This window comes from Phyllobates terribilis, unplaced genomic scaffold (genome assembly GCF_046119375.1).
Source record: "Phyllobates terribilis strain yellow unplaced genomic scaffold, ASM4611937v1 Scaffold_5__5_contigs__length_657084704, whole genome shotgun sequence".
In the NCBI taxonomy this organism is placed as follows: domain Eukaryota; kingdom Metazoa; phylum Chordata; class Amphibia; order Anura; family Dendrobatidae; genus Phyllobates; species Phyllobates terribilis.
Window position 1 is genome coordinate 380956862 of NW_027362765.1, and position 27742 is coordinate 380984603.

A 27742-nucleotide genomic window follows, 5' to 3' on the forward strand; every position below is an offset into this window, starting at 1 on the left:
CTGCACCTGCATGCCTGTATATCAGCCATGCCCACCAGCACCTCAATGCCTGTATATCAGCCTTATCCGTCTTCATCTGCTTGTCTGTATATCAACCGTGCCCGCTTGCACCTGCCTGCCTGTCCGCCGTTCCCGCCAGCACCTGCATGAATATCAGATGTGTCTTCCAGCACCTTCCGTGCCAGTCTGTATACCAGCCATACCTGCCTGCACCTACCATGTTCGTCTGTATACCAGCTGTACCTGCCTGCACCTGCTGTGCCAGTCCGTACACCAGTTGTACCTGTCTACACCTGTCACATTTCCCAGTATTATTGCCGTGCCTGTCTGTACTTGTCAAGTCCATCTAGTCTTGGCCATTCCATCTACCTGCCCCTTTGGGTGTCAGCTGCCGTGTGTCCGAGGTCTGTCCTTGAGTAGCACCTGGCATCCTTTTGGAGCCAAGCTCACCCCACCATCAGGGGCTCTAGCGAAGCTTCAGGTGTTCACCTAGTCACACCACTCCAGGCTCTCCTCGGATCACGGCACAGTGGTTCCACCACTCCTGTTACACTCTCCTTGCTTTTGATGTCAGTTTATGTGGAGAGCCATGTCTTGGTAGGTTTTCAGTTGTAAACCCTGCTAACTCTGCTTTACTCTTCTCCAAAACTTTATCCCTGACCTGTCTGGTGTGTTCATTGGTTTTCATGATGATGCTTGATCCCAAATCTTTGAAGCTTCACCGAACATCTGTAGTTATACTGAGAAGAAATTATACTTAGGTGGACTCAATTTATTTATGTGACTTCTGGAGGTAATTGGTCACTCAGGATTTTATTTAGGGGGATCAGACTACAAGGGGCTGAATACAAATGCACCTCACAATTTTCAAATGTATATTTTTAAAATATTTAGAAAACCTTGTATCGTTTTCTTTATGCTTCACAACTACTTGCTACTTTGTGTTGGTATCACATAAAATCCCAATAAAATACATTTTAGTTTGTAGGTGTAACTTGAAAAAATGTTCACAGGATATTAATACGTTTTCAAATCAATGTATATTTTAACTATATAATAATAATATATCCACACAGGATTATATATAATAGCTGAATAATGCTATTAATATCAATAATAATATACCCACTCAGAATTATATATAACTGTATAATAATAATCACCGTTCATTACAGTACCGGTTTGTCGTACCGGCGGGGCTTGCGTTCATCAATGATATTGAAAGCTATGCTGTGAGCAGGGACACCCCAGGCAGACAGGTTTCAACTGAGGTACCAGACTAAGTGTACTGCCCGGCATCGACAGCAGGCTGTTGTGTGATAAGGCGGATTGTATTGACAACATACAGTACAACGTTGATTTAGGGTTAAGTCTTCACGGGAGCCACATTACTGCACAGTAGAAAGGCCTGGCAATCTACTTCCATATTATGCCAAGAAAACGTGATGGAGAGTACAACTAAAGCAATTCAATATAGTGCTGGAAAATATGCCTCTAGGCCAGAAGGCACTCTGAAAGCTACTGGGGAAGAGCCAAAGGTCTACCTGAGTATGATTAATGCTCATGATGTGCCAGGATCAAATCCACAAGGTAATCTTGGTGCTGATGTCACTTGGTCGAAAAGGAAGATCAAAAGCTGTTGAGATATCATATTTAGAACTTTGAACATATGAACCATGAACCCAGGCAAATTCGACATTGTCAAAGTCAAAATGTCAAGAACAGGACTTGACTTACTCAGAATTAGCAAACTAAGATGGACTCAATCCAGACATTATCAGTCAAACGTACATTGAGTCTACTATTCTGGCAACGACAACTTAAGATGAAACGGTCTTGCTTTTATTCTCAACCAAGTATTGGTTGGCACTGTTCTAAAGTACAATGCTGTCAGTGATAGACAACAGTTCGAACAGAACATAGCGACATGGCATTGTTCTAAGTAGAGAAGAGCGTCAGACAAAGCTACATCCTGTCACCATTTCTCTTCAATTTATATGCAGAAGATACTTTCTGGAAGGCTGGACTTGCCAAAGAAGAAGAAGGAATCAAAATTACTGGATGGATCATCAACAATCTTAAATAAGCAGACGATGCAACACTGACAGCAACAAGCGTAGATGGAATGAAGGACTTATTGGAAGTCAACCTACTCGGATCAATGATCACTCAAGATGCAGAGACAACATCAGAAGTCAATAGGAGAATAACTATGGACAAATCAACAATGAAGTCACTGGACAAGGTCTTGAAATCGAGGAACATTTCACTGGTGAAAAAGACACGGCTCGTACTTAGTCTTTTTTTTTGTCTGTGGTAACATATGGATGCAAAACCTGGATGATAAAGAAACAAGACAGAAGAAGAATTTCACCTCCGAATTGTGGAGCTGGAGAAGGATGTTATCAATACCACGGATGGCAAGAACTACAAACAAATCAAGCCAGACATGTCACTCGAAGCAAGGATCACTAAGCTGCGACTTGCTTAATTTGGACACATCATATGAAGAAAGAAATCACTCGAGATCAAACAGAAGGAAAAAAAAATAAAAATAATAATAATAGTATATGAACACAGCATTATATATAATAACAGTATAATAAATCCACACAGGATTCTATATAAGTGTATAATAATAATAATAATTATTAATAATAATAATAATAATAACAACACAAGATTATATATAATAACTTTGTATATTTTTATGATTATCAGGATTTTCTGTTCCGGAATAAGGGTTTAGACAATCACTGGATCGGTATGAGACGTAAAGATGATAATACGGGCTGGACCTGGACTAATGGAACATTATATAATGAAAACTTGTAAGTACTCAGATGGCCAATAATTACAGTATATATTCATGCACTATTAGTCATCTATCAGCTGTTCTCAGAACATAAATTGATGAAGCTGCACCCCCTTCATGCAGAATGACACAGCACAAATGGGTGGCAACTCTGCCACACATAGAAAACACGTTTTCTACAGCGGTTCTCCGGGTGTGCCGAAATTCTGTGGAGAAATTGACTTTGGTCCAAAGATTTGATTCATTTTAACCGCCCACTGTACATAACCGTCGGCGCTGCCTGGGCTCTGTGCAGCGCCGACATTTATAAACGGTCAGTGGTCCCGCAGCGCTCAGGACCCCCAGGGTCCTGCAAGCGCTGCGGGTGAGGTGCAGAGTGACAGCTCAGACAGGGGACATCATCGGGACCTGATTGGATCAGGTCCCAATGATGTTAACCCTTTGCTATCTTCTAGATGCCGCGATCTATAGCGATCGTGGCATTTAGAAGATAGTCAGAGAAGAGGGGGTCGTCCACTTACCTCTCCGATGGCCCCCTGATGTCTGAGAGGACCTGGCGTTGTCATGGCAGCCGGAGGTCACATGACCACCTCCGGGTCTGCCATGTACAGTGTCCTGCTAGGCTCAGCCTGCAGCTGACTCTAGCAGGAGATAATGACAGTTTTACACAGCAGAGCTCTCATGCAATGCAATACATGTCTATTGCATTGCATTGCATGAGAACAGTGATTAGAAGAATAAAAATGAATACAGGGACTAAGTAAAAATGTAAAAAAAAAGTCCAAAAAACGTTTTCAAACTGTTAAAAAAAATCACAAAAATCACAAAATAAATAAAAATAAATAAATAAAATATTAAACCAATAAATCAGTACATTTATGCAAAAACAAAAAAGTACACATATTTGGTATCGCCGCGTCGGGAACAACATGATCGATAAAACTGTCACACTAATTAACTCCTTCTGTGCACACCGTAAAAAAAAAAAAAAAACGGAGCAAAAAACTATGCTTTTTCATCATATCGCCAAACAAAAAGTGGAATAAAATGCGATCAAAAAGCCTAATGAAAATAAAAATGGTACCGCTGAAAACGTCATCTTGTTCCGCAAAAAAAAAGCCGCCATACAGCTCCATCAGCCAAAAAATAAAAAAGTTATAGCTCTCAGAATAAAGCGATGCAAAAAAAATATTTTTTCTATAAAATAGTTTTATTGTGTAAAAGCACAAAAACATAGAAAAAAATATACAGTAAGTGTAGTATCGCTGTAAACATAGTTACCCGAAGAATAACGCTACCTTATAACTTTTACCACACGCAGAACGGCATAAAAAAAACCTCATAAAACAATTCCTGAATTGTTGGTTTTTGTTCATTTTACCTCCCAAAAAACGTAATAGAAAGCGATCAAAAAAGTCACGTACCCAAAAATGGTACCAATAAAAACGTCAACTCGTCCCACAAAAAACAAGCCCTCACATGACTCTGTCGGCCGAAATATGGAAAAATTATAGCTCTCAAAATATGGCGATGCAAAAACTAGATTTTTCAAAAAAAATGGGTCTTTTAGTGTGTGACAGCTGTCAATCATAAAAACCCGATATGAATCTGGTATCTCTGTAATCTCACCGACCCGAAGAATAAAGTAATCTAATCACTTATACCGCACGAGGAACGGCGTAAAAAATAAATAAAACTAATTCTTCACCTGCTGCTGATTTGTTTATTATGTCTCCCAAAGATCACAGTAAGGCTGTGCTCACATTTATCCTGTGCTCTGTCCTGAGCACTTACACCGGGGTTTCCGTGTAAATCTCTGAAATACGTGATTCAGATGGAACCCATGATGGAAATTTCTCTGTAATGAGGCAGATATAGGCACTGTGGATACCATCTGGCCTGTGATCACACGGTGTCAGTTTTTTTAGGTGTGCATAAAAGTGCGGTTGCCCACAATTTTGTGCACTTCTGAAAAAAAGGACACCGCTAAACAGAGGCCAGACGGAGTCCAGAGTAACTCTGCTGCCTCATTATAGTGAATGGATCCCGCTGGGGTTTCATCTGAATTACATCACTTGGAAATTTAAATGGAAACCCCGATGTAAGTGCTCAGCCTCGAGCGCCGGATAAATGTATGTAAAATGTTCCCAATAAAAGCTTCAACTCAGTCCTCAAAAAAAGCTAGTCCCCACTCAGGTCCATTATCTGTTAAAAATATAAGGGACTTCCAAGTTACTGGTAGCAGAAAGGCTCTGGAAAAGCGAAATGGCCCTTGCTCCCCAAAATAAATTCAGAAAATTTTGTGCTCCCAAATCCAAATGCCTCCCTCCCTTCTGAGTCCCACAATGTTCCTGAACTACATTTAGGTTCCACATGTTTGGCATTCCTGTAGCGATGAGAGCCCACCTAATTTACAGGTGCATGTCTCCAGAAGCATGAGCTGGGCACAACGTACTGGTCACTACAGCGTACTAGTCACTTCAACAGCAGTTTGAAATTTTCACTCAGCAACATCCACTGCTGCTTGTTTCTGGAAAAGACCCATGAAGTCAAAATCGTCACTATACCTGTAGGTAAATTCCCAAAGGGGTATAATTTCCAAAATGGGGTCACTTGAGGGGGGATTCTGCTCTTCTAGCACTTAGGAGCTGTGTCTATGGAGTCTGCAAACTATTCTACAATAATTTGTTCTCCAAGAGTCAAATAGCGCTCCGTCCCTCCCGTATCTCACCGTATGGCTAAGCGGTACGGTACAGCCACATATGGGGTATTGCCACGTTTAGAAGAAATTGTGTGACACATTTCGGCACCATTTTTACCCATTGCCCTGTGTGAAAATGTAAAATCTGAGGGTAAAACATTTTTTTGTGGTAAAAATATAATTATGTGTTCTTCACTGCCCAATGGTATAAATTGGAAAATTAAAACATACTCACTACTTCCCTAGATGAATTCCTTGAGAGGTGTAGTTTACAAAATGGGGTCACTTGTGGGGGTTTCTGCTGTTTCGGCATGTCACCGACTCTTCAAATGTGACATGGTGTCTGCAACCTATCCCAGCCAACATAGCGCTCCTTTCTCTTCCGGACCCTGCCGTACACCAAAGCAGTGGTTTTCCCCCACATATGGGGTATCGGCGTACTCAGGAGAAATTGCATAACAAATTTCATGGTGCAATTTATCCTATTACCCTTATGATAATGTAAAATTATGGGATGAAAAACATTTTTGTGGTAAAAATGTGAAAATGTTATTTTTACGGCTCAATATTATAAACTTCTGTGAAGCACCTGTGGGTGCAAGGTGCTCACCACAAGTCTAGATAAGTTCCTTAAGGGGTCTAGTTTCCAAAATGGTGTCACTTGTGGGAGGTTTCCACTGTTTAGGCACATCAGGAGCTCCCCAAATGCAACATGGTGTCCGCTAATTATTCAAACAAATTATACATTCAAAAAGTCAAATGGCGCTCCTTCCCTTCCGAACCCTGCAGTGCGCCCAAACAGTGGTTTTCCCCCACATATGGGGTATCGGCATACTCAGGAGAAATTGCACAACAAATTTCATGTGCAATTTCTCCTGTTACCCTTATGATAATGCAAAATTAAGGGATGAAAAACATTTTTGTGGGAAAAATGTGAAAATTTTATTTTTACGGCTCAATATTATAAACTTCTGTGAAGCACCTGTGGGTGCAAGGTGCTCACCACAAATCTAGATAAGTTCCCTAAGGGGTCTAGTTTCCAAAATGGTGTCACTTGTGGGGGGTTTCCACTGTTTAGGCACATCAGGAGCTCTCCAAACGCAACATGGCGTCCGCCAAATATTCAAGCAAATTTTACATTCAAAAAGTCTAATGGTGCTCCTTCCCTTCTGAACCCTGCCGTGCTCCCAAACAGTGGTTTTCCCTCACATATGGGGTATTGGCGTGCTCAGGAGAAATTGCACTATAAATTATGTAGTCCATTTTTTCCTGTTACCCTTGTGAAAATAAAAAAAATTGGGTCTAAAGTAACATTTTTGTGAAAAAAGTTAAATGTTCATTGTTTTCTTCCACATTCCAAAAATTCCCGTGAAGCACCTGAAGGGTTAATAAACTTCTTGAATGTGGTTTTGAGCACATCCTAACAAAAAAAATTGTTGGTTCCAAAATTGTGCTGATGTAAAGTAGACATATGAGAAATGTTATTTATTAACTATTTTGTGTGACATATCTCTCTGATTTAAGGGCATGAAAATTTAAAGTTTGAAAATTGCAAAATTTTCGCCAAATTTCCGATTTTTTCACATGTAAACACAAGTGATATTGAAGAAATTTTACCACTATCATGAAGTACAAGATGTCACAAAAAACAATCTCAGAATCTCGTTACGCCGTTTACCGATTGGATTAATTCTTTTTTTATTTTGATAGATCGGGCGATTCTGAATGCGGCGATACCAAATATGTGTGGTTTTTTGTTTAAATTATTTTATTTTGAATGGGGCAAAAGGGGGGTGATTTAAACTTTTATATTTTTTTTAATTTTTTTAAGATTTTTAAAAACATTTTTTTTACACTTACTGCATGCTTCAATAGTCTCCATGGGAGACTAGAAGCAGCAGTTGTCTGATTGCCTGTATGCAGGAGAAATGCTCCTGTGCTATGAGCTCCGACCACTAGGTGGCGGAGTGGAATAAAAAGACAATATCAATGCCCCTTGGAAGAGTGGTGGAGGTTACAGTGGAATAAAAAGACTATCAATGCCCCGTGGAAGAGACGTGGAGGTCACAGTAGCGTAACAAGACGGTTTTCATGCCCCTTGGAAGAGCTGTGGAGTTCAGAGTGGTTTAACAAGATGGTTTTAATGCCCCTTGGAAGACACGTGGAGGTCACAGTAGCTTAACAAGACAGTTTTAATGCCCCTTGGAAGAGTGGTGGAGATCGCAGTGGAATAAAAAGACAATATCAATGCCTCTTGGAAGAGACGTGGAGGTCACAGTAGCTTAACTAGACGATTTTAATGCCCCTAACAAGAGCCATGCAGTACAGCATATTAAAAACATTATTTCCATTATTGGGGAGTGGGTCTCCCATAGTCTTTGCCTATGCCTTCCAAGCAAAAGCTGACAAAAAATAGGATGGAGGAACTTGCAATGCTGGCAAACAAGAGCCATGCAGTACAGCATATTAAAAACATTATTCCCATTATTGGGGAGTGGGCTCCGATAGTCTTTGCCTATGCCTTCCAAGCAAAAGCTGCCAAAAATTAGGACGGAGGAACTTGCAATGCTGGCAAACAAGAGTCTTGCAGTACAGCATATTAAAAACATTATTCTCATTATTGGGGAGTGGGTCTCCCATAGTCTTTGCCTATGCCTTCCAAGCAAAAGCTGCCAAAAATTAGGACGGAGGAACTTGCAATGCTGGCAAACAAGAGCCATGCAGTACAGCATATTAAAAACATTATTCCCACTATTGGGGAGTGGGTCTCCCATTGTCTTTGCCTATGCCTTCCAAGCAAAAGCTGCCAAAAATTAGGACGGAGGAACTTGCAATGCTGGCAAACAAGAGCCATGCAGTACAGCATATTAAAAACATTATTCCCATTATTGGGGAGTGTGTCTCCCATAGTCTTTGCCTATGCCTTCCAAGCAAAAGCTGCCAAAATTAGGACGGAGGAACTTGCAATGCTGGCAAACAAGAGCCATGCAGTACAGCATATTAAAAACATTATTCCCATTATTGGGGAGTGGGTCTCCCATAGTCTTTGCCTATGCCTTCCAAGCAAAAGCTGCCAAAAATTAGGATGGAGGAACTTGCAATGCTGGCAAACAAGAGCCATGCAGTACAGCATATTAAAAACATTATTCCCATTATTGGGGAGTGGGTCTCTCATAGTCTTTGCCTATGCCTTCCAAGCAAAAGCTGCTAAAAATTAGGACGCAGGAACTTGTAATGCTGGCAAACAAGAGCCATGCAATGCAGCATATTAAAAATATTATTCCCATTATTGGGGAGTGGGTCTCCCATAGTCTTTGCCTATGCCTTCCAAACAAAAGCTGCCGAAAATTAGGACGGAGGAACTTGCAATGCTGGCAAACAAGAGCCATGCAGTACAGCTGTCACGCTGTCTCTGTATACTGGAGGTAGGGGGCCTAAGCTGACCCTAAGTTGGGGCCCTGACTAATCCCTCTACCTGGAGGTACTGTTAAAGGTACAGAGGTCCAGGCCGCCAGCGTAACCCCTACCTCCTGAGGATCCCTGCACCTCAGTAATCTAGTCCTGAGAAGGACCCCGATCACAACAAAAGGGGACAGGTAATAATATGCCAACACTCAGTACTTAGACGAATGAGACAGTACAAGGGTAAAACCAAAACCACCTTGCATACAAAAACTACACAACTACAACAGAGGGAACACCAACGGGAAAGGAGATAAATGATAAAGCGAGGAAGGGAAAAAACACTCCAAATACACTTAGCTCTGAAACTCCAAATACCACGATCCGCTCTGTTAGTCTGCATGAAATGCTTTCACCGACAACTTCCCTAACAGAGCAGCAGACATATGAAGGAATCTCACTACTGCAGAATTGAATGCAGCTGGGCGAGGCTGGACCTTGTCTAGCACAGAGAGAGAGAGTTAACTCCCTCACTGCCGAAAAGCACAAAACACCAAAAACTCAGCTGCGAGAAGTCAGGCTGTGCAATCGTGACGATCTTCGTGGCGACACAACCATGACAGTACCCCCCCTTCTACGAGGGGCCTCCGGACCCTCAGGGCCAGGTTTATCCGGGTGAGTCGTGTGGAAGGCCCGAATTAACCGGTCTGCGTTAATATCTGATGCAGGAACCCACATCCTCTCCTCAGGACCATACCCCTTCCAATGAACCAGGTACTGAAGGGACCGACGATTAAAGCGTGAATCGATGACCTTCGATACCTGGAACTCCAAGTTACCATTGACCACCACTGGAGGGGGAGGTAAAGGTGACGGTATCACCGGCGCCACATACCTCTTAAGCAACGATCTGTGGAACACCTTGTGAATTTTAAACGTAGGGGGGAGATCAAGACGGAATGCCACCGGATTAATTATAGAACTGATCCTGTACGGCCCGATGAACCTGGGACCCAGTTTCCAGGAAGGAACCTTAAGTTTTATATTCTTAGTAGACAACCATACCAGATCGTTCACACTTAGGTCCGGACCAGACACTCTCCTCCTGTCAGCCATACGTTTGTAACGGTTCCCCATAGTACTCAGATTATTCAGTACCCCTCTCCATACAGAAGCGAGTGATGACGAAAATCGTTCCTCCTCAGGAACCCCCGAAAAGCCCCCTCTACTGAAAGTACAAAACTGGGGGTGAAAACCATATGCCCCAAAAAACGGGGACTTACCAGTGGACTCACTCCGCCTATTATTGAGAGCAAAGTCCGCCAGAGGTAAGAAAGAAGCCCAGTCCTCCTGGTTCTCTGACACAAAACACCGGAGATATGTCTCCAAACTCTGGTTCAGACGTTCCGTCTGACCATTGGTCTGGGGATGAAAAGCCGATGAGAACGACAAATGCATCCCCCGCCGAGTAAAAAATGCCTTCCAGAACTTGGACACAAACTGGGACCACCGATCCGACACCACATCGGAGGGTACCCCGTGAAGCCTCACAATCTCCCCAATGAACACCTGCGCAAGAGTTTTAGCATTAGGAAGAGCAGGAAGAGCGATAAAATGTGCCATCTTGCTGAACCTGTCCACTACAACGAGTATGACAGTTTTACCCGAAGACGGCGGGAGGTCCGTAATAAAGTCCATAGACAGATGAGTCCAAGGACGCTCCGGGATCTTCAAAGGTAAGAGGGCCCCAGACGGACGGGTATGTGGGGTCTTAGAGCGCGCACAAACCCCACAGGACGCAACAAAAGTTACCACCTCCTTATGTAAGTTAGGCCACCAAAACCGACGCGAGAGGAGATCCACAGTTGCTTTACTCCCTGGGTGTCCTGCTAAAGCTGAGTTATGGTGTGCCTCGATCACCTTTTGTCGTAGCTGATCTGGAACAAACAGTCTCCCTGGAGGTCCAACAGGGGCGTCCCCCTGAGCCTCCAATACCTCCTCCTCAAGCTCAGAGCATACTGCCGACACCACCACCCCCTCTTGAAGGATAGGAACCGGATCATCCGTATTCCCGGCCCCAGGGAAACTACGAGATAAGGCATCCGCCTTCACATTTTTTGACCCAGGATGAAACGTAACGACAAAATTAAACCTGGTAAAAAACAACGACCACCTGGCTTGTCTGGGATTCAGACGTTTTGCAGACTCCAGATAAAGCAGGTTCTTGTGATCGGTGATGACGGTGACCGGATGGACTGCCCCCTCCAAAAAATGGCGCCACTCCTCAATAGCTAACTTAATGGCCAAGAGTTCCCTATTGCCGACATCGTAATTCCTCTCGGCGGACGACAATTTTTTAGAGAAAAAGGCGCACGGATGCCACTTACCAGGGGACGAACCTTGTGACAACACTGCTCCCACCCCTACCTCGGAAGCGTCTACCTCTACAATGAATGGCTGTGACGCATCAGGTTGAATGAGTATGGGTGCCGAGGCAAAACATTTTTTCAAGGAGGAGAAAGCTTGACAAGCCTTGTCAGACCACCTAGAAAAATCCGTCCCCTTTTTTGTCATGTCAGTGAGAGGTTTAACCATGGACAAGAAATTACGAATGAACTTCCGGTAATAATTAGCAAACCCCAGGAAACGTTGTAGTGCCTTAAGATTCTCAGGCAGATCCCACTCAAGAACTGCCCGCACTTTCCCAGGGTCCATACGAAAACCAGACGCTGAAACCAGGAAACCTAAAAACTGGAGTTCCTGTACGGCGAACACACACTTTTCCCATTTAGCATACAGTTTATTATCCCGCAAGATCTGTAACACCTGCCTAACGTGCTCCTGATGAGACACCAGATCAGGCGAGTAAATTAAGATATCATCCAGATATATGACAACAAACTGTCCAACCAGGCGGCGAAAAATGTCATTAACAAAGTGTTGGAACACTGCTGGGGCATTAGTCAGACCGAATGGCATGACAAGGTTCTCATAATGCCCCTCCGGAGTGTTAAACGCCGTCTTCCACTCATCCCCCTCCTTCATTCTAATCAGATTGTATGCCCCCCTGAGATCCAACTTAGAGAACCATTTGGCGCCCACGATCTGATTAAAGAGATCGGGAATAAGTGGGAGCGGGTACGGATCTCGGACCGTAATCCGATTAAGTTCACGGAAATCCAGGCAAGGCCGTAGGCCTCCATCCTTCTTCTTCACAAAGAAGAACCCCGCGGCCACCGGGGAAGATGAAGGTCTAATATGCCCCTTAGCCAGACTTTCAGAAATATAATCCTTCATGGCCTGCCTCTCAGGACCAGAAAGGTTATACAACCTAGATTTAGGTAACTTGGCCTCAGGGAGCAGTTTTACAGAACAGTCATACTCGCGATGAGGAGGTAGTTCCCGACACCCCTTCTCCGAGAATACATCCTTAAAGTCCACCAAAAATGGAGGCAAGACCCTAGGAATGACAGCACCGACGACCGTATTCATGCAGTTTTTATTACAGAAATTACTCCATTGGCTTATCTCTCTGGATTGCCAATTAATAACCGGGTTATGCTTAGTTAACCAAGGAAGGGAAAATACACTCCAAATACACTTAGCTCTGAAACTCCAAATACCACGATCCGCTCTGTTAGTCTGCATGAAATGCTTTCACTGACAACTTCCCTAACAGAGCAGCAGACATATGAAGGAATCTCACTACTGCAGAACTGATTGCAGCTGGGCGAAGCTGGACCTTGTCTAGCACAGAGAGAGAGAGTTAACTCCCTCACTGCCGAAAAGCACAAAACACCAAAAACTCAGCTGCGAGAAGTCAGGCTGTGCAATCGTGACGATCTTCGTGGCGACACAACCATGACAACAGCATATTAAAAACATTATTCTCATTATTGGGGAGTGGGTCTCCCATAGTCTTTGCCTATGCCTTCCAAGCAAAAGCTGCCAAAAATTAGGACGGAGGAACTTGCAATGCTGGCAAACAAGAGCCATGCAGTACAGCATATTAAAAACATTATTCCCATTATATGGGAGTGGATCTCCCATAGTCTTTGCATATGCCTTCCAAGCAAAAGCTGCCAAAAATTAGGACGCAGGAACTTGTAATGCTGGCAAACAAGAGCCATGCAGAACAGCATATTAAAAATATTATTCCCATTATTGGGGAGTGGGTCTCCCATAGTCTTTGCCTATGCCTTCCAAGCAAAAGCTGACAAAAATTAGGATGGAGGAACTTGCAATGCTGGCAAACAAGAGCCATGCAGTACAGCATATTAAAAACATTATTCCCATTATTGGGGAGTGGGTCTCCCATAGTCTTTGCCTATGCCTTCCAAGCAAAAGCTGCTAAAAATTAGGACGCAGGAACTTGTAATGCTGGCAAACAAGAGCCATGCAGTGCAGCATATTAAAAATATTATTCCCACTATTGGGGAGTGGGTCTCCCATAGTCTTTGCCTATGCCTTCCAAGCAAAAGCTGCCGAAAATTAGGACGGAGGAACTTGCAATGCTGGCAAACAAGAGCCATGCAGTACAGCATGTTAAAAACATTATTCTCATTATTGGGGAGTGGGTCTCCCATAGTCTTTGCCTATGCCTTCCAAGCAAAAGCTGCCAAAAATTAGGACGGAGGAACTTGCAATGCTGGCAAACAAGAGCCATGCAGTACAGCATATTAAAAACATTATTCCCATTATTGGGGAGTGGGATTCCCATAGTCTTTGCATATGCCTTCCAAGCAAAAGCTGCCAAAAATTAGGACGCAGGAACTTGTAATGCTGGCAAACAAGAGCCATGCAGTACAGCATATTAAAAATATTATTCCCATTATTGGGGAGTGGGTCTCCCATAGTCTTTGCCTATGCCTTCCAAGCAAAAGCTGCTGAAAATTAGGACGGAGGAACTTGCAATGCTGGAAAACAAGAGCCATGCAGTACAGCATATTAAAAACATTATTCTCATTATTGGGGAGTGGGTCTCCCATAGTCTTTGCCTATGCCTTCCAAGCAAAAGCTGCCAAAAATTAGGACGGAGTAACTTGCAATGCTGGCAAACAAGAGCCATGCAGTACAGCATATTAAAAACATTATACCCATTATTGGGGAGTGGGTCTCCCATAGTCTTTGCCTATGCCTTCCAAGCAAAAGCTGCCAAAAATTAGGACTGAGGAACTTGTAATACTGGCAACACGGACCACGATCACCCTGGTGGTATAGTGGTGGTGGAGGCTGAGGATAAGGAGAAGAGCAAAATACAGCCGAAATGAGGAAGCGTATACTCATGTGTGGGTGTGAAGCGGTGCATGGGAATACACCTCCCGAAATAACACAGTGGATTTGACTTTATGTTACTCTGCTGTCATTTGGTGGTGATTAGAAGTCGGGCCCAATCCAGCACTTGTTCATTTTGATAAGGGTCAGCTTGTCAGCATTGTCAGTTGACAAGCAAGTGCGCTTATCAGTTATAATTCCCCCAGCGGCACTAAAATCACGCTCCGATAACACGCTAGCGGCAGGGCAGACCAGGACCTCCAAGGCGTACAGAGCGAGTTCATTCCAAATGTCCAGCTTGGATAGCCAATAATTAAAAGGCACAGCGGAATCACGGAGGATGCTGGTACGGTCGGCATGGTACTCCCTCACCATCTTTTGAAACTTTCCATTCCTTGTGAGAGTACCCCGTGCCTCAGGGCCTGTAAGCTGGGCGGGTCTCAGAAAACTGTCCCAGAACGTTGACAGTGTTCCCCTGCCTCTGTTGGATTGGAGTTGCGTCTCTCTCGCCTGTACATCTTGGTTGGGCAACGAACTGTGACCTCTGCCGCTAGCGTGTTCAGATGGGAATTTTTGTAACAGTTCTGCAGCAAGGGCCTTCTGGTACTGAACCATTTTTGTAGACCTCTCCACCTCAGGAATAAGAGAGTCAAAGTTCTCCTTGTAGCGGGGGTCTAAAAGTGTCACAAACCAGTAATGACTGTTACCCAACATTTTGACAACGCGAGGGTCACGGTTGAGGCTATGTGCCCACGTTGCGGACCTGAAGCATATTTTTTACGCTTCTCCCTGGCGGGAAAATCGCATGCGGATATTACATGCGGTTTTCCCGCCAGGTAGAAGCGTTTGTGAGGCGTCTTTGCATGCATTTCCGCATGCGGGTTATCAAGCACTTCTCCAAGCATCACTTGGAAAAGTGCTTGACAACTTGTTCAGAATGGTAAAAAATAAAAAAATAAACTTATATACTCACCTTCTGATGCATTCTCTGCCCCGTCCGGAGGCTTGAGCGGCTCACGCTGTTGTGTGCAGGACCTGCGGTGACGTCATTGAGTCATGTGGTGGGTCACATGACTCAATGACGTGGCAGGTCCTTCAGACAACAGCGCGACGGAGGGAAAACATCAGAAGATAAGTATAAACTTTATTTTATTCTTTTTTTTACAGGTTCTTTGGTACCCAGGTCTGGAGGAAAGTCTCCTCTCCTCCAGACTTGGGTACCATCCGCACATTGATTCCGCAGCGCTTCCGCAAAATTAATGAACATGCTGCGGATTTTTGACTGCAGCATATACGCTGCGGAAAAATCCGCAGCATGGGCATTGACATTGCGGAATGCCATTGGGGACCATGGGGTGCGGATCTACATGCGTTTTTCAAGCGTTTACGCTGCGGAAATTCCGCAGCATATACGCTTGAAAAATGCTACGTGGGCACACAGCCTAAGGCAGCATAACATAAAGTCAGCCATGCGTGCCAGACTGGCAACGGGCAAGACTTCTGTGTCCTCACCATGATGACGACTGACCATGCTCTCCTCCTCCTCCTCCTCCTCCTCCCTGTCATCAGGCCACCCACGCTGAACCAACGATATGACAGTTGTACAGGTACTACCGTCTACAGTGCATGATACCAGCTCCTGTGATTCCTCCTCCTCCTCTCCCTCATTGTCCCCCAATGCACGTTGAGATGAGATGAGGCTGGGCTGTGTGTAATCGCCTGCTATGGCTTCTTGATCAATCTCATCATACTCTGGCTGCAATGCTCCTCTTTAATTCTCTGCAGAGAGCGTTGCAAAAGACAGACAAGTGGGATGCTGACGCTAATGATGGCGTCATCGCCACTCACCATCTTGGTGGACTCCTCAAAGTTTGTCAAGATGGTACATATGTCAGACATCCAGGTCCACTCCTGAGGTCTTATGTGTGGAGTCTGACCTGAATATCGACGGCCTTGTTGCAGCTGATACTCCACAACTGCTCTCTTCTGCTCACAAATCCTTTGCAACATGTTGAGGTTAGAGTTCCAACATGTGGGGACATCACACACCAGTCGGTGTGCCGGAAGCTGCAAACGCTGCTGCAACACAGCAAGGGCGGCGGAAGCTGTAGCCGACTTGCGAAAATGAGCTGACAGGCTGCTTACTTTGACAAGCAGATCTGGCAACTCTGGGTACGATTTAAGAAACCGCTGAACCACGAGGTTAAGCACATGAGCCAGGCATGGTACATGTGTGATCTCACCTCGTCTCAGAGCCGCCACCTGGTTACGGCCATTGTCACACACGACCATGCCTGGATGTAGGTTCAGTGGTCTCAGCCACAGATCTGCCTGCTCTTTCACAGCTGTCCACAACTCACAAACAGTGTGAGGTTTATCACCTAAGCTTATGAGTTTCAGCACAGCCTGTTGCCGCTTGGCGGAGGCAGTACTGCAGTGCTTCCAGCTTGTAACTGATGTGGTGATATCTGAGATAGAGGCTGTATATGAGGAGGAGGAGGAGGATGATGCACAGGAGCTGTACACTGTGGGGGCAACTCTGACTGACATAGGGCCCGCAATCCTCGGTGTGGGGAGGATGTGTTCCGTTCCAAGGTCCGACTGGGTCCCGGCTTCCACTATGTTTACCCAGTGTGCCGTCAGGGAGATGTACCATCTCTGGCCACAAGCACTTGTCCACGTGTCCGCTTTCAGGTGGACTCTCCCAGTAACTGCGTTGTTGAGGGCACGGCAGATGTTTTGGGACACGTGCTTGTGTACTGCGGGGATGGCACACCGGGCAAAATAGTGTCAGCTGGGGACCGAGTACCGAGGGACGGCCACCGCCATAAGGTTGCGGAAGGATTCCGTCTCCACCAGCCTAAAAGGCAGCATTTCCAACGCAAGCAGTCTTGAAATGTGCGAATTTAGGACTGTGGCCTGTGGGGCGTTGGCTGCGAATTTGCGCTTTTGTTCAAAGGTCTGGGATATGGACAATTGAACGCTGCGGTGGGACGTGGACGTTGATGCTGTTTCTTGAGAAACTGCTATAACAAGTGAAGACTGAGAGGAGGGGGCATCTTTGCATGCAGTATGGACAGGGGATTTGCTTGCACGCACAACAGGGGGTTCTCTTACATGCACAACAGCGCAAAAAGCAGTGGTGACACCCACTGACACTGGTCGTGGACCCTGGGGTTCGCCCCACAAAGTCGGGTGCTTTGCTGACATATGCCTGATCATGCTGGTGGTGGTCAGGCTGGTACTTTTGTCACCCCTTCTGATGATGGCATGGCAGGTGGTACAAATGGCCTTTTTGGGGTTATCAGCAGAGTCTTTAAAAAACTTCCAGACTCTGGAAGACCTGCCGGTTGTACTGGCAACGTCCCTCGTGTTGGTGTTACGGGGAACAGTTGCCCGCCTTCTGTGTGCGGCCACCACGCTGCTTCTTCCTGCCTGTTGGGGTACTCTGCCTCCTTCCCCCTGTGTGCTGCTGGCCTCGGTCTGCGTGTCCTCCTTCCATGTTGGGTCAGTTACTAGATCATCCACCACCTCCTCCTCTTCCACTTGCGCACCACGATCCTCCTCCTCACTTCGTGGCAATTGTGTCTCATCATCGTCCACCTCTTGTGACAAATTGCCAGTGTCGCCTTCCTGTGGCCGTGGCTGTTCAAATATTTGGGCATCGCTACATGGGATCTCCTCTTCCACCACTTCAAGCAGAGCAGGCGAGGGGCACAAATATGGAAATGGACCAGTGAACAGCTCTTCAGAGTGTCCAACTGTGGGATTAGTTGCTGTCTGATGACAGTCAGCATGGTGGGAGGAAGGAGCCTCAGGGTGAGAAGGAGTATGTGGTCGAGACTCACGGCTACTAAAACTTGACCGTGTGGAAGACAGACCGGAGGTGGTGGTGCCCAGGTAACTGGAAGTATTATCTGCTATCCAATTAATAACCTGTTCACACTGATCAGTTCGCAATACTGGTGTTGTAGTGTGCTTCCCTAGTAATTCGGTCAAAAACTGGGAGCGAGAAGATGTGGCTGTTGGTTGTGGCACATTTTCACCTTGGCCACGGCCCCGTCCTCTACATGCACCATCACCAGAACGTCCAGTTCCACGTCCCTTGCCACGCGCCTTGCCCATTGTAAATGAAGTAAAATAGCTTACACTCGCTCTATCAATGGAAAAAGGGTAATAAAAAGGAGATTAGAACCATGGAAGAGGAAAACCACAGTTCTATTTCTCTGGCCTACACCAAATCTTTTAAACAGATATATTTGTGTCTGAACAGTCAGGGAGACACTATTACTGTATTTTATTACGGAAAAAAGGCCAAAAGCTGGATAATACAGAGATTTGAACCATGGAACTGCAAAACCACAGTTATAATTATGTGGCCTACACCAGAATCTTTTAAACAGATATATTTGTGTCTGAACAGTCAGGGAGACACTATTTTTTTTTTTTTTTTTACGGAAAAAAGGCTAAAAGCTGGATAATACAGAGATTTGAACCGTGGAACTGCAAAACCACAGTTATAGTTATGTGGCCTACACCAGAATCTTTTAAACAGATATATTTGTGTCTGAACAGTCAGGGAGACACTATTACTGTTTTTTTTTTACGGAAAAAAGGCCAAAAGCTGGATAATACAGAGATTTGAACCATGGAACTGCAAAACCACAGTTATAGTTATGTGGCCTACACCAGAATCTTTTAAACAGATATATTTGTGTCTGAACAGTCAGGGAGACACTATTACTGTTTTTTTTATGGAAAAAAGGCCAAAAGCTGGATAATACAGAGATTTGAACCGTGGAACTGCAAAACCCCAGTTAAAGTTATGTGGCCTACACCAGAATCTTTTAAACAGATATATTTGTGTCTGAACAATCAGGGAGACACTATTACTGTTTTTTTTACGGAAAAAGGGCCAAAAGCTGGATAATACAGAGATTTGAACCGTGGAACTGCAAAACCACTGTTATAGTTATGTGGCCTACACCAGAATCTTTTAAACAGATATATTTGTGTCTGAACAGTCAGGGAGACACTATTACTGTTTTTTTTTACGGAAAAAAAGGCCAAAAGCTGAATAATACAGAGATTTGAACCATGGAACTGCAAAACCACAGTTATAGTTATGTGGCCTACACCAGAATCTTTTAAACAGATATATTTGTGTCTGAACACTCACAGACACACTCTTTTTTTTGGGGGGTGAGCACCAAAAGTTTAATAAGACGGGTATTTGTACAGTCTGTTGGAGGGAAAAAAAAAAAAAAAGAGGATTTAGATGAAAAAAAAGGATTTTTCCTGGCCCCCGAGACCTGGGACTAAGTCTAGCAATTTGAGCAGCAGGAGCACACAGGACTGTAATGCAGCGTTTGTTGGTATAACCACTGCGTCTCCTATACAGCCTGCCTGCCTGATATCTGGGATGGATATTAGTCCTGAGAAGGACTGTTTGTTTGATTAGGCAGGCTTTAGAGACCCTACACTAAGTATTTCTCAGTATAAATCTCTCCCTAGCTCATCAGCACACTCCCTACACTGTCTGATCCGGAGCTACTGTGTCCAAGATGGCGGCGCCCGGTTTTAAATACTCGAGGTGACGCTGTGCGGCCAGCCAATCAATGTAATGTGTAACATTCCTGGCGGCGTGCTCGCATGGTGCACCGCCTCCCACCATGCAAGACCGCAATCTTACCTGTCAGTCCAGGCTGCACATTTTGTTTCAGTATCTGCTATGTCCATGTCTCTTGTCTGACTGCTTAGGGCGTCGCCGCGGCTTCTGCCTGTTTCTTATAGTTACTGTGTGCACAGTCCTAATGCGTCCCCAGCCTATTGCTGTGAGTCACTGGATACTTAAACCCCCTACACCTAGTAGGAGGGGCCTGAGCAACACTTTCACTGTTTGTCCTTTGCAACTGAATTGCCATGTCCTGTCCTGTGTCTAGTCTGTTCTGCCACCCTGGGGGCTGAGTACCCGGGTCTGTTACCTGTATTTGTGCTAGTCTGTTTCTGCCACCCTGGGGGCTGAGTTCCCAGGCTCGTTTCTGTATCTTGTTTCTGTTTCAGTTCCTGTCTGAACAGTGTCCTAGCCCGTTTCTTGTTTGTTTCTATGTTTGTATCTTCCCTTTTCCTGCAGTGTCTGAACCTGCTCCTAGCTCCAATTCGTTGTCTCTGTACTTCTGTTTGTGAGTTTGGTGTCCACTCGCTACTTCATTGTAAGTACCTTGTGTGTATCTGGTTCTACTCGTTCTGTTTCCGTGCCTCCGTGTTTACCTTCTGTGTTCTAGCTACCTTCCTATGTTTTCTAGTCTGTTCCATGTGAACAGAGCCCTGTCCTGTCTACCTGTGGTTCCGCTCTGCTCTGCTTGTTTACCGCACCTGCGGTTCCGCTCCGCTCTGCTTGTCCACTGCATCTGTGGTTTTGCTCCACTTTACTTGTTCACCGCATCTGCGGGTTTTGCTCTGCTTTGCTTGTTTACTGCATCTGCGGGTTTTGCTCTGCTTTGCTTGTTTACCGCATCTGCGAGTTTTGCTCTTCTTTGCTTGTTCACCGCATCTGCGGGTTTTGCTCTGCTTTGCTTGTTTACCGCATCTGCGGATTTTGCTCTGCTTTGCTTGTTCACCGCATCTGCGGGTTTTGCTCTGTTTTGCTTGTTTACCGCCTCTGCGGGTTTTGCTCTGCTTTGCTTGTTCACCGCATCTGCGGGTTTTGCTCTGCTTTGCTTGTTTACCGCATCTGCGGGTTTTGCTCTGCTTTGCTTGTTCACCGCATCTGCGGGTTTTGCTCTGCTTTGCTTGTTCACCGCATGTTTGGTTTTGCTTTGCTCCGCTTGTTCACCGCATCTGCGGGTTTTGCTCTGCTTTGCTTGTTTACCGCATCTGCGGGTTTTGCTCTGCTTTGCTTGTTTACCGCATCTGCGGGTTTTGCTCTGCTTTGCTTGTTCACCGCATCTGCGGGTTTTGCTCTGCTTTGCTTGTTTACCACATCTGCGGGTTTTGCTCTGCTTTGCTTGTTCACCGCATCTGCGGGTTTTGCTCTGCTTTGCTTGTTCACCGCATCTGCGGTTTTGCTTTGCTCCGCTTGTTCACCGCATCTGCGGGTTTTGCTCTGCTTTGCCTGTTCACCACATCTGCGGGTTTTGCTCTGCTTTGCTTGTTCACCGCATCTGCGGATTTTGCTCCCCTCTGCTTGTTCACCGCACCTGCGGTTCTGCTCTGCTAGTCCACCGCACCCGCAGCTCTGTTCCTGTATCCCAGTCTGAACTGGTCCCTATCCAGCCAGCGTTCATACCTGCCAGTATCTGCCTGTCCGCATACCAGCCGTGCCTGCCTGTACCTGCCTGTGCCCACCTCTAGCGATCTATTAACAGATATGTCTAATGATCCCTGCTCCCTGCTGATTCTCCTGGATCTCTGCAGAATCTGACACTGTGGGTCACCGGCTCCTCCTCACTATGCGTCTCAAGGACACTGTCAGGAATTCACAGGAATGACACCGGTGAGATCACACAATATCTCACCGTTGCCATCACTCTGTCCGAATTTCATCAGGGATTCGTGAGCACACGATCCCGACTACTCACTACGTAGCTATCGGCAAGCGAGCAGAAAGCATATGGCGTCACACCTCCGTATTCCAACACATGGAATATGTGTATAGGCCCCGTACGGTTACTGCCAGCTTCATGATAGCCCAATTAATATTATCCGCTGCCACCACCGACCCACTTTGAAATGTAACACAGGCCAGGTCGGGTGCCTGCATTCTGGTAGTGTATATGGCTTCGGGGGAGGAAGCAATTACAGAGCAAAAGAAACAGGACTATTAAATTTTATATTTAATCCAAAAAGGGAGGCAGTGTTTATGAAAAATATACAAAGATTTTACAAAAGGAGACAATACAGTACAGAATATGCAGTTACACAAAATAAACAGGTTTAAAGAAGAAACTTACTATGTAGTTCGCAGAGACGACTCAATATAGCTGGAGGGGAGCCCTCCTGTGACCCCTTGCTTATGAAACATATACTCCCGGCAATGAGTACTGATCCATCCTCAGTGGATTCTTTTATGCTGAAGGGAGAGACCTGCTCACACACCCCCTGGGATGATATCACGTGGGCTGGGCTCTAGTCTTCATATTTTTATTAGAATATCTGGCTTTTGTGATAACTTATCGCTGGTTGATCACAGACGCTTGCAAGCGACACCATATTTTCCCTTATGAATTTACCTTTCTATTGAGACCACACATGGCGTAGCTCCGATCCGTTTTTTTAGTACCTTTGCGCCACAGCTCCCCGGAGGGGCTTACGGCTACGAAAAAATATCTGTATTGTTCCTTAGCTGACCCTTTCACTAAAAATATAGGCCCCATTATTATCGGACGTATGGAACTTTAGTTATTCCATGTTTCGTTTTGGCTTCGGCCCGGCTGCAGGGGTCTGTTAAATTCTGGGAATACTACCTTCTCAGCTAGATGTAAATTTATCACAAACCTGTGTTAATTGGGTTTGGTAACACCTTTTGGGCTAGCATTTGCTTACAAGGCATTTCTCATGTGTGTGCTAATTTGCATAGGTGCCACTGGCCAAGTGTCAGCTCTCCTCTTTGTACAATTACCACAGGGGACGTGGGAAGAGGGGTCTGGGAGAGAGACTTCTTAATATCTATGACAGGGGAGGAAAAGAAAAGATTTAAAATTTTTCTATGACCGACACTGTTCCCTCCTGGTTCTCCTCCTACCTCTCTGACCGCTCCTTCACTGCATCATTTACCGGCTCTTCTTCCTCTTAGGCTTGAGTCACACTACCGTATAACACGGCCGAGTTCTATGCGATAAAACATCGCATTGTACTCGGAAATGTGTTGTTCTATGGGGCTGCTCGGATCACCATTTTTTTCTAAGGTGTATTCGGCAGTAGAGATGAGCGGTGTTCAACTCGAACTGTTCACGAATCTCAAATTCGAGCTGTTTTGGGCGATGTTCGAGCACGAACGATTTGAAAAAAATCCGGCTGTTCGAGGTTATGTTCGATAACTGTTCGTGCACCAAAATCGTAACTGGATTTTTTCACAGTAATGCTGTTAATCAATGTTAATACACAGTTTGAGTGTACAGTGGGTGGGGGGAGGGGCGGGGGATGGATCTCTGCAGAAATAATGAAGATCTCCATTTTTTTTTCTTTCCCGCATTTACAGTGGGGAGGTGCAGTCTGTCAGCCTATCAGCAACGCACACACGCAGTGAAGTGCTTTTTTTCACACAAGCAAGGGCATGTGTCATTGGCTGTGTATGTCACATGTCCTTGCCCTATAAGACCCAGCCATTTTCCACGTCGCCACCATTTTCTCACTGCTGCAGCTGAGTGTTAGATGGCACCGCTGCTGCTGTGGGCGCTATACTTTCTAACTGTGTGAATTGCAAGCGAATTTACTCTTAAATAGACAGATAGGTTGGGAGTAGGGACAAGTTGTAATTGCAGCCCTTTTGAGGGCTAGGTTACAGCATTTCCTAGGACTTTTTGCCAGGCAGGTCTGTTTTAGTGCTGTGCAAGTGTTTTTCACAGCATTTGGCTAAATCTAGCTAAGCAAATCCTTTTGGGCCTCTTGCAGTGTGTGTTAGTCAGTGGAGTAGCCTATCTGTGCTGCAAGCTACACCACCTGTGTATGTAATACGAATTTTTTACTGCACCTACCCAAGTAAAACCTTTTGGGCATAGTAGCAGTGTGTGTTAGGCCATCTATGCCAAGCTCCACCAGCTTTGAAATTAATAATAATTTTTAGCTGCATCTAACCTGGAAAATAATTTTGGGCCTGTAGCAGTGTGTGGTACTCATTCTATTAGGCCATCTATACTAAGCTCCAACAGCTTTGAAATTAATAATAATTTTTAGCTGCATCTAGCCCGGAAAATAATTTTGGGCCTGTAGCAGTGTGTGGTACTCAATCTATTAGGCCATCTATACTAAGCTCCACCAGCTTTGAAATGAATAATAATTTTTAGCTGCAACTAGCCTGGAAAATAATTTTGGGCATAGTAGCAGTGTGTGGTACTCATTGTATTAGGCTATCTATACCAAGCTCCACCAGCTTTGAAATTAATAATAATTTTTAGCTGCATCTAGCCCGGAAAATAATTTTGGGCATAGTAGCAGTGTGTGGTACTCATTGTATTAAGCCATCTATACCAAGCTCCTCCAGCTTTGAAAATTATTAATAATTTTTAGCTGCATCTAGCCCGTAAAATAATTTTGGGCCTGTAGCAGTCTGTGGTACTCATTCTAATAGGCCATCTATACCAAGCTCCACCACCTGTGTATGTAATAAAATTGTTTTACTGCTTCTAACCCAGCCAATCCTTTTTGGCTAGTTTCCATACAGCGTTTTTTGTGCAAACAACAACAGAGTTGTCAATTAGTTAACCGCCAAAATGAGTGGCAAAAGGCCTGCTGCTGGTGGAAAGGGGAATAGGCGTGTTGGGAAGGGAAAAAAAGGTTGTGTCCGTGGGGTAGGTGTTAAAGCAACAGTAAGATCTGCAGAAGAAAGACCATCTTCCAGCCAAACTAAGATGTCTACTTCTTTTCATGGACAATGTGATCCGATCCCTTTCTTATGGCCACGCCCATCGCTACAAATTCCAGATGAGGCACAAAAACAGCAGGTGCTTCAACGTATATCAAGTGCTCCTTTAAGAGGGCTCTCCTCCACCTCAACTTCAACATCACAAATACTCCAGTCCTCAGAGGTGTCACTCCAATCGCACTTGCTTCCTCACAGCTCCCCAGTCTCCAGCTGCAAATAGTTGAGTCTGCAGAGCTGTTTACTCTTACTATAGCTTGGGAATCAGAGGTCTGCTCCAGAGCTTCTGTGAATCCAGACGAGGAAATGATCTGCACTGATGCCCAGAATCTTTATGAGTCGGATCCAGGACCAGATGAAGAAGGTTCTGAGCATAATGTAGACCCTTGCTCCCAAACTGTAACTCCTGTTGGTGGAGACAATGATGAAGACGATGATGAGACTCAAATACCTGATTGGAGGGACAACTTGAGTTTTTTGTCAGGGCAGGAAGAGGTTGGCTCTGAGGACGACGGGTGTGAGAACACACAGGGTGATGATGACGAGGTTGGAGATCCCACTTACTGTCAACCCACAGTCAGCCAGTCGATGAGGTCAGCAGAGGAGGTGGAGGAGGATGCTAGTGATGACGAGGTTAGGTTGCGCCTTCCTGGACAGAGACGTAGTACTGGAAGCACGTCAACAACTGCATCCTCAAACACAACTGTGCCTCTGACCACAAGTCGTGGTGGCTCTTCAGGTCGCATGGGCTCTAAGTCTTGCATAGCCTGGGCATTTTTTCAGATCGATAAGGATGACCCAACTCGTGTTATCTGGAACATTTGTCACCAAAAGCTAAGTAGAGGCCAAAAAATCCATAGTTTGAGTACTTCATGCATGAACCGTCACATGGATATGAAGCATAAGTTGCAGTGGGAAGCTCACTGTGCTACAATGCGGCCTAGCGGGCCGGGCCATCCACCGTCTGCCCCTTCTTGTGCATCCTCGGCCTCTTCATCCTCTGTGACTGGGGGGACAGCAGTCACACATGTTTTTGGACGCAGACCTGCCACCTCTTTACCCGCAACAGCCACTGTGATTGGCAGGTCATCATTTCATTTGGAAGTGGAATCACCAGCTGGTGTTGAGCGCTCTCCAACATCAAGAGCACCACCTTTGGATCAAGGCAACCTAACTTTTCCGCCTGCATCTTCCTCACAGACCGGCAGTTTGCCGGGGACACCCTACTCAACCCGGTCTAAGCACAACAGCCAGCCCTCGGTCCCTCAGATGTGGACAAGTAAAAGACCATTTCCTCCTAGCCATGAGAAAGCTAAGAGGTTGAATTTCACCATCTGCAAGCTCTTGGCTACAGAAATGCTGCCTTTCCACCTGGTGGACACAGAGGATTTTCGAGACCTTATGTCCGTCGCAGTGCCCCAGTACCAGATGCCCAGTCGGCACTGCTTCTCAAAGAAAGGTGTGCCTGCACTCCACCAGCATGTCGCACACAACATCACCGCTTCTTTGAGAAACTCTGTGTGTGACAGGGTCCTCTCGGTCCTCCACCTGCACCCAAAGCCTGTCTGGTAATGCCACCTGCTTTCTAACTGCATAGAAGGAATCCTGCACACCTCCTTACTATGCTGGCAGCAGGGCTCAACGTCATCAGGCGGTTTTTACTTTGAAATGTCTGGGAAATGTGAGTCACACAGCTGAGGAGCTGTGGTCAGCTCTGGAGAACCAGTTTCATGAATGGTTGTCTCCACTGGACCTGCAACCAGGAAAGGCCGTGTGCGACAATGCTGCAAAGCTGGGTGCGGCCCTTCGCCGGGGCAATGTCACACACGTGCCTTGTATGGCTCACGTGTTGAACCTGGTTGTCCAGCAATTTTTAGCCCACTATCCCGGACTAGATGGCCTTCTGCAGAGGGCTCGGTCGCTGTGTGCTCACTTCCGCCATTCGCATCCCGCAGCTCAGCGACTTACATCTCTACAGAAGTCGTTGGGCCTGCCACTCTACCGGCTGAAATGCGATGTGCCGACACGGTGGAATTCAACTCTGCACATGTTGCAGCGACTGTGGCAGCACCGACAAGACCTGGTGCAATACGTTGTGACGTATAGCCTGGGCCAACGAGATCCAGAGGTGGGGCAAATCACGCTGCAGGAGTGGTCTCAGATCAGGGACCTATGCACCCTTCTGCACAGTTTTGAAATGGCGATGAAGATGTTTAGTGCTGACGATGCCATTATCAGCATGACTATTCTGGTGATTTATATGCTGAAGCACACGTTAAACAGAATTCGGAGTCAGGTGGTGGGACAAGAGGAGGTGGAGGAAGTAGAGGAGGAGGAGTTGTATGCGGAAGGGCTAACATCTGCAAGGTCCAGACGGTCGGCAGCACCAAGGCGGCAGGCATGGAAGGGTGGGGGAGAGGGATTAACCAGGGCGCATGGTAGCAGCCAAACTGTTGAGGAAGGTGCAGGAGCTGAGGAAGAAGTGGAGGACGAACTGGCGATGGGCATGGAAGACTTATCAGATGAGGGAGACCTTGATCACATTTCTGTTGTGCGAGGTTGGGGGGAGAGGGCAGAGGAAGGAAGCATGATTCTTACCTCGCCACCAACACAACAGGGACTTGGTGCTCCTGAATGCGCAAGACACATGAGTGCCTTCTTGCTGCACTACCTGCAACATGACCCTCGGATTGTCAGAATTCGAAATAATCCTGACTACTGGGTTGTCACACTCTTAGATCCCTGGTACAAAAGTAAATTTGCAGAAATAATTCCTGCCATAGAAAGGGATTCACGCATGCAGGAGTATCAGCAGAGACTGTTGCAGAATCTTACATATGCTTTTCCACAAAACACCAGTGGTGCACATAGTGAATCTCACAGTTCTAACTTGCCAACCGTGGGACTGTCGAGTCTTCAGCACTCAAACCATAACAGAAACACAGTATCTGCTGGTAACAGCAATTTTGTG

General features: G+C 45.6%; 1 protein-coding gene across 1 annotated transcript in view; it reads left to right on the top strand.

Moving 5' to 3' along the window:
- The window catches only part of LOC141273286 (C-type lectin domain family 2 member D-like), a 166183-nt gene that overhangs the window by 103363 nt on the left and 35078 nt on the right, over nt 1-27742 (top strand). The window contains exon 5 of the mRNA XM_073684910.1: nt 2722-2831. Within this exon, the coding sequence (XP_073541011.1) occupies nt 2722-2831 (110 nt within the window). The remainder of the gene's footprint in view (nt 1-2721; nt 2832-27742) is intronic.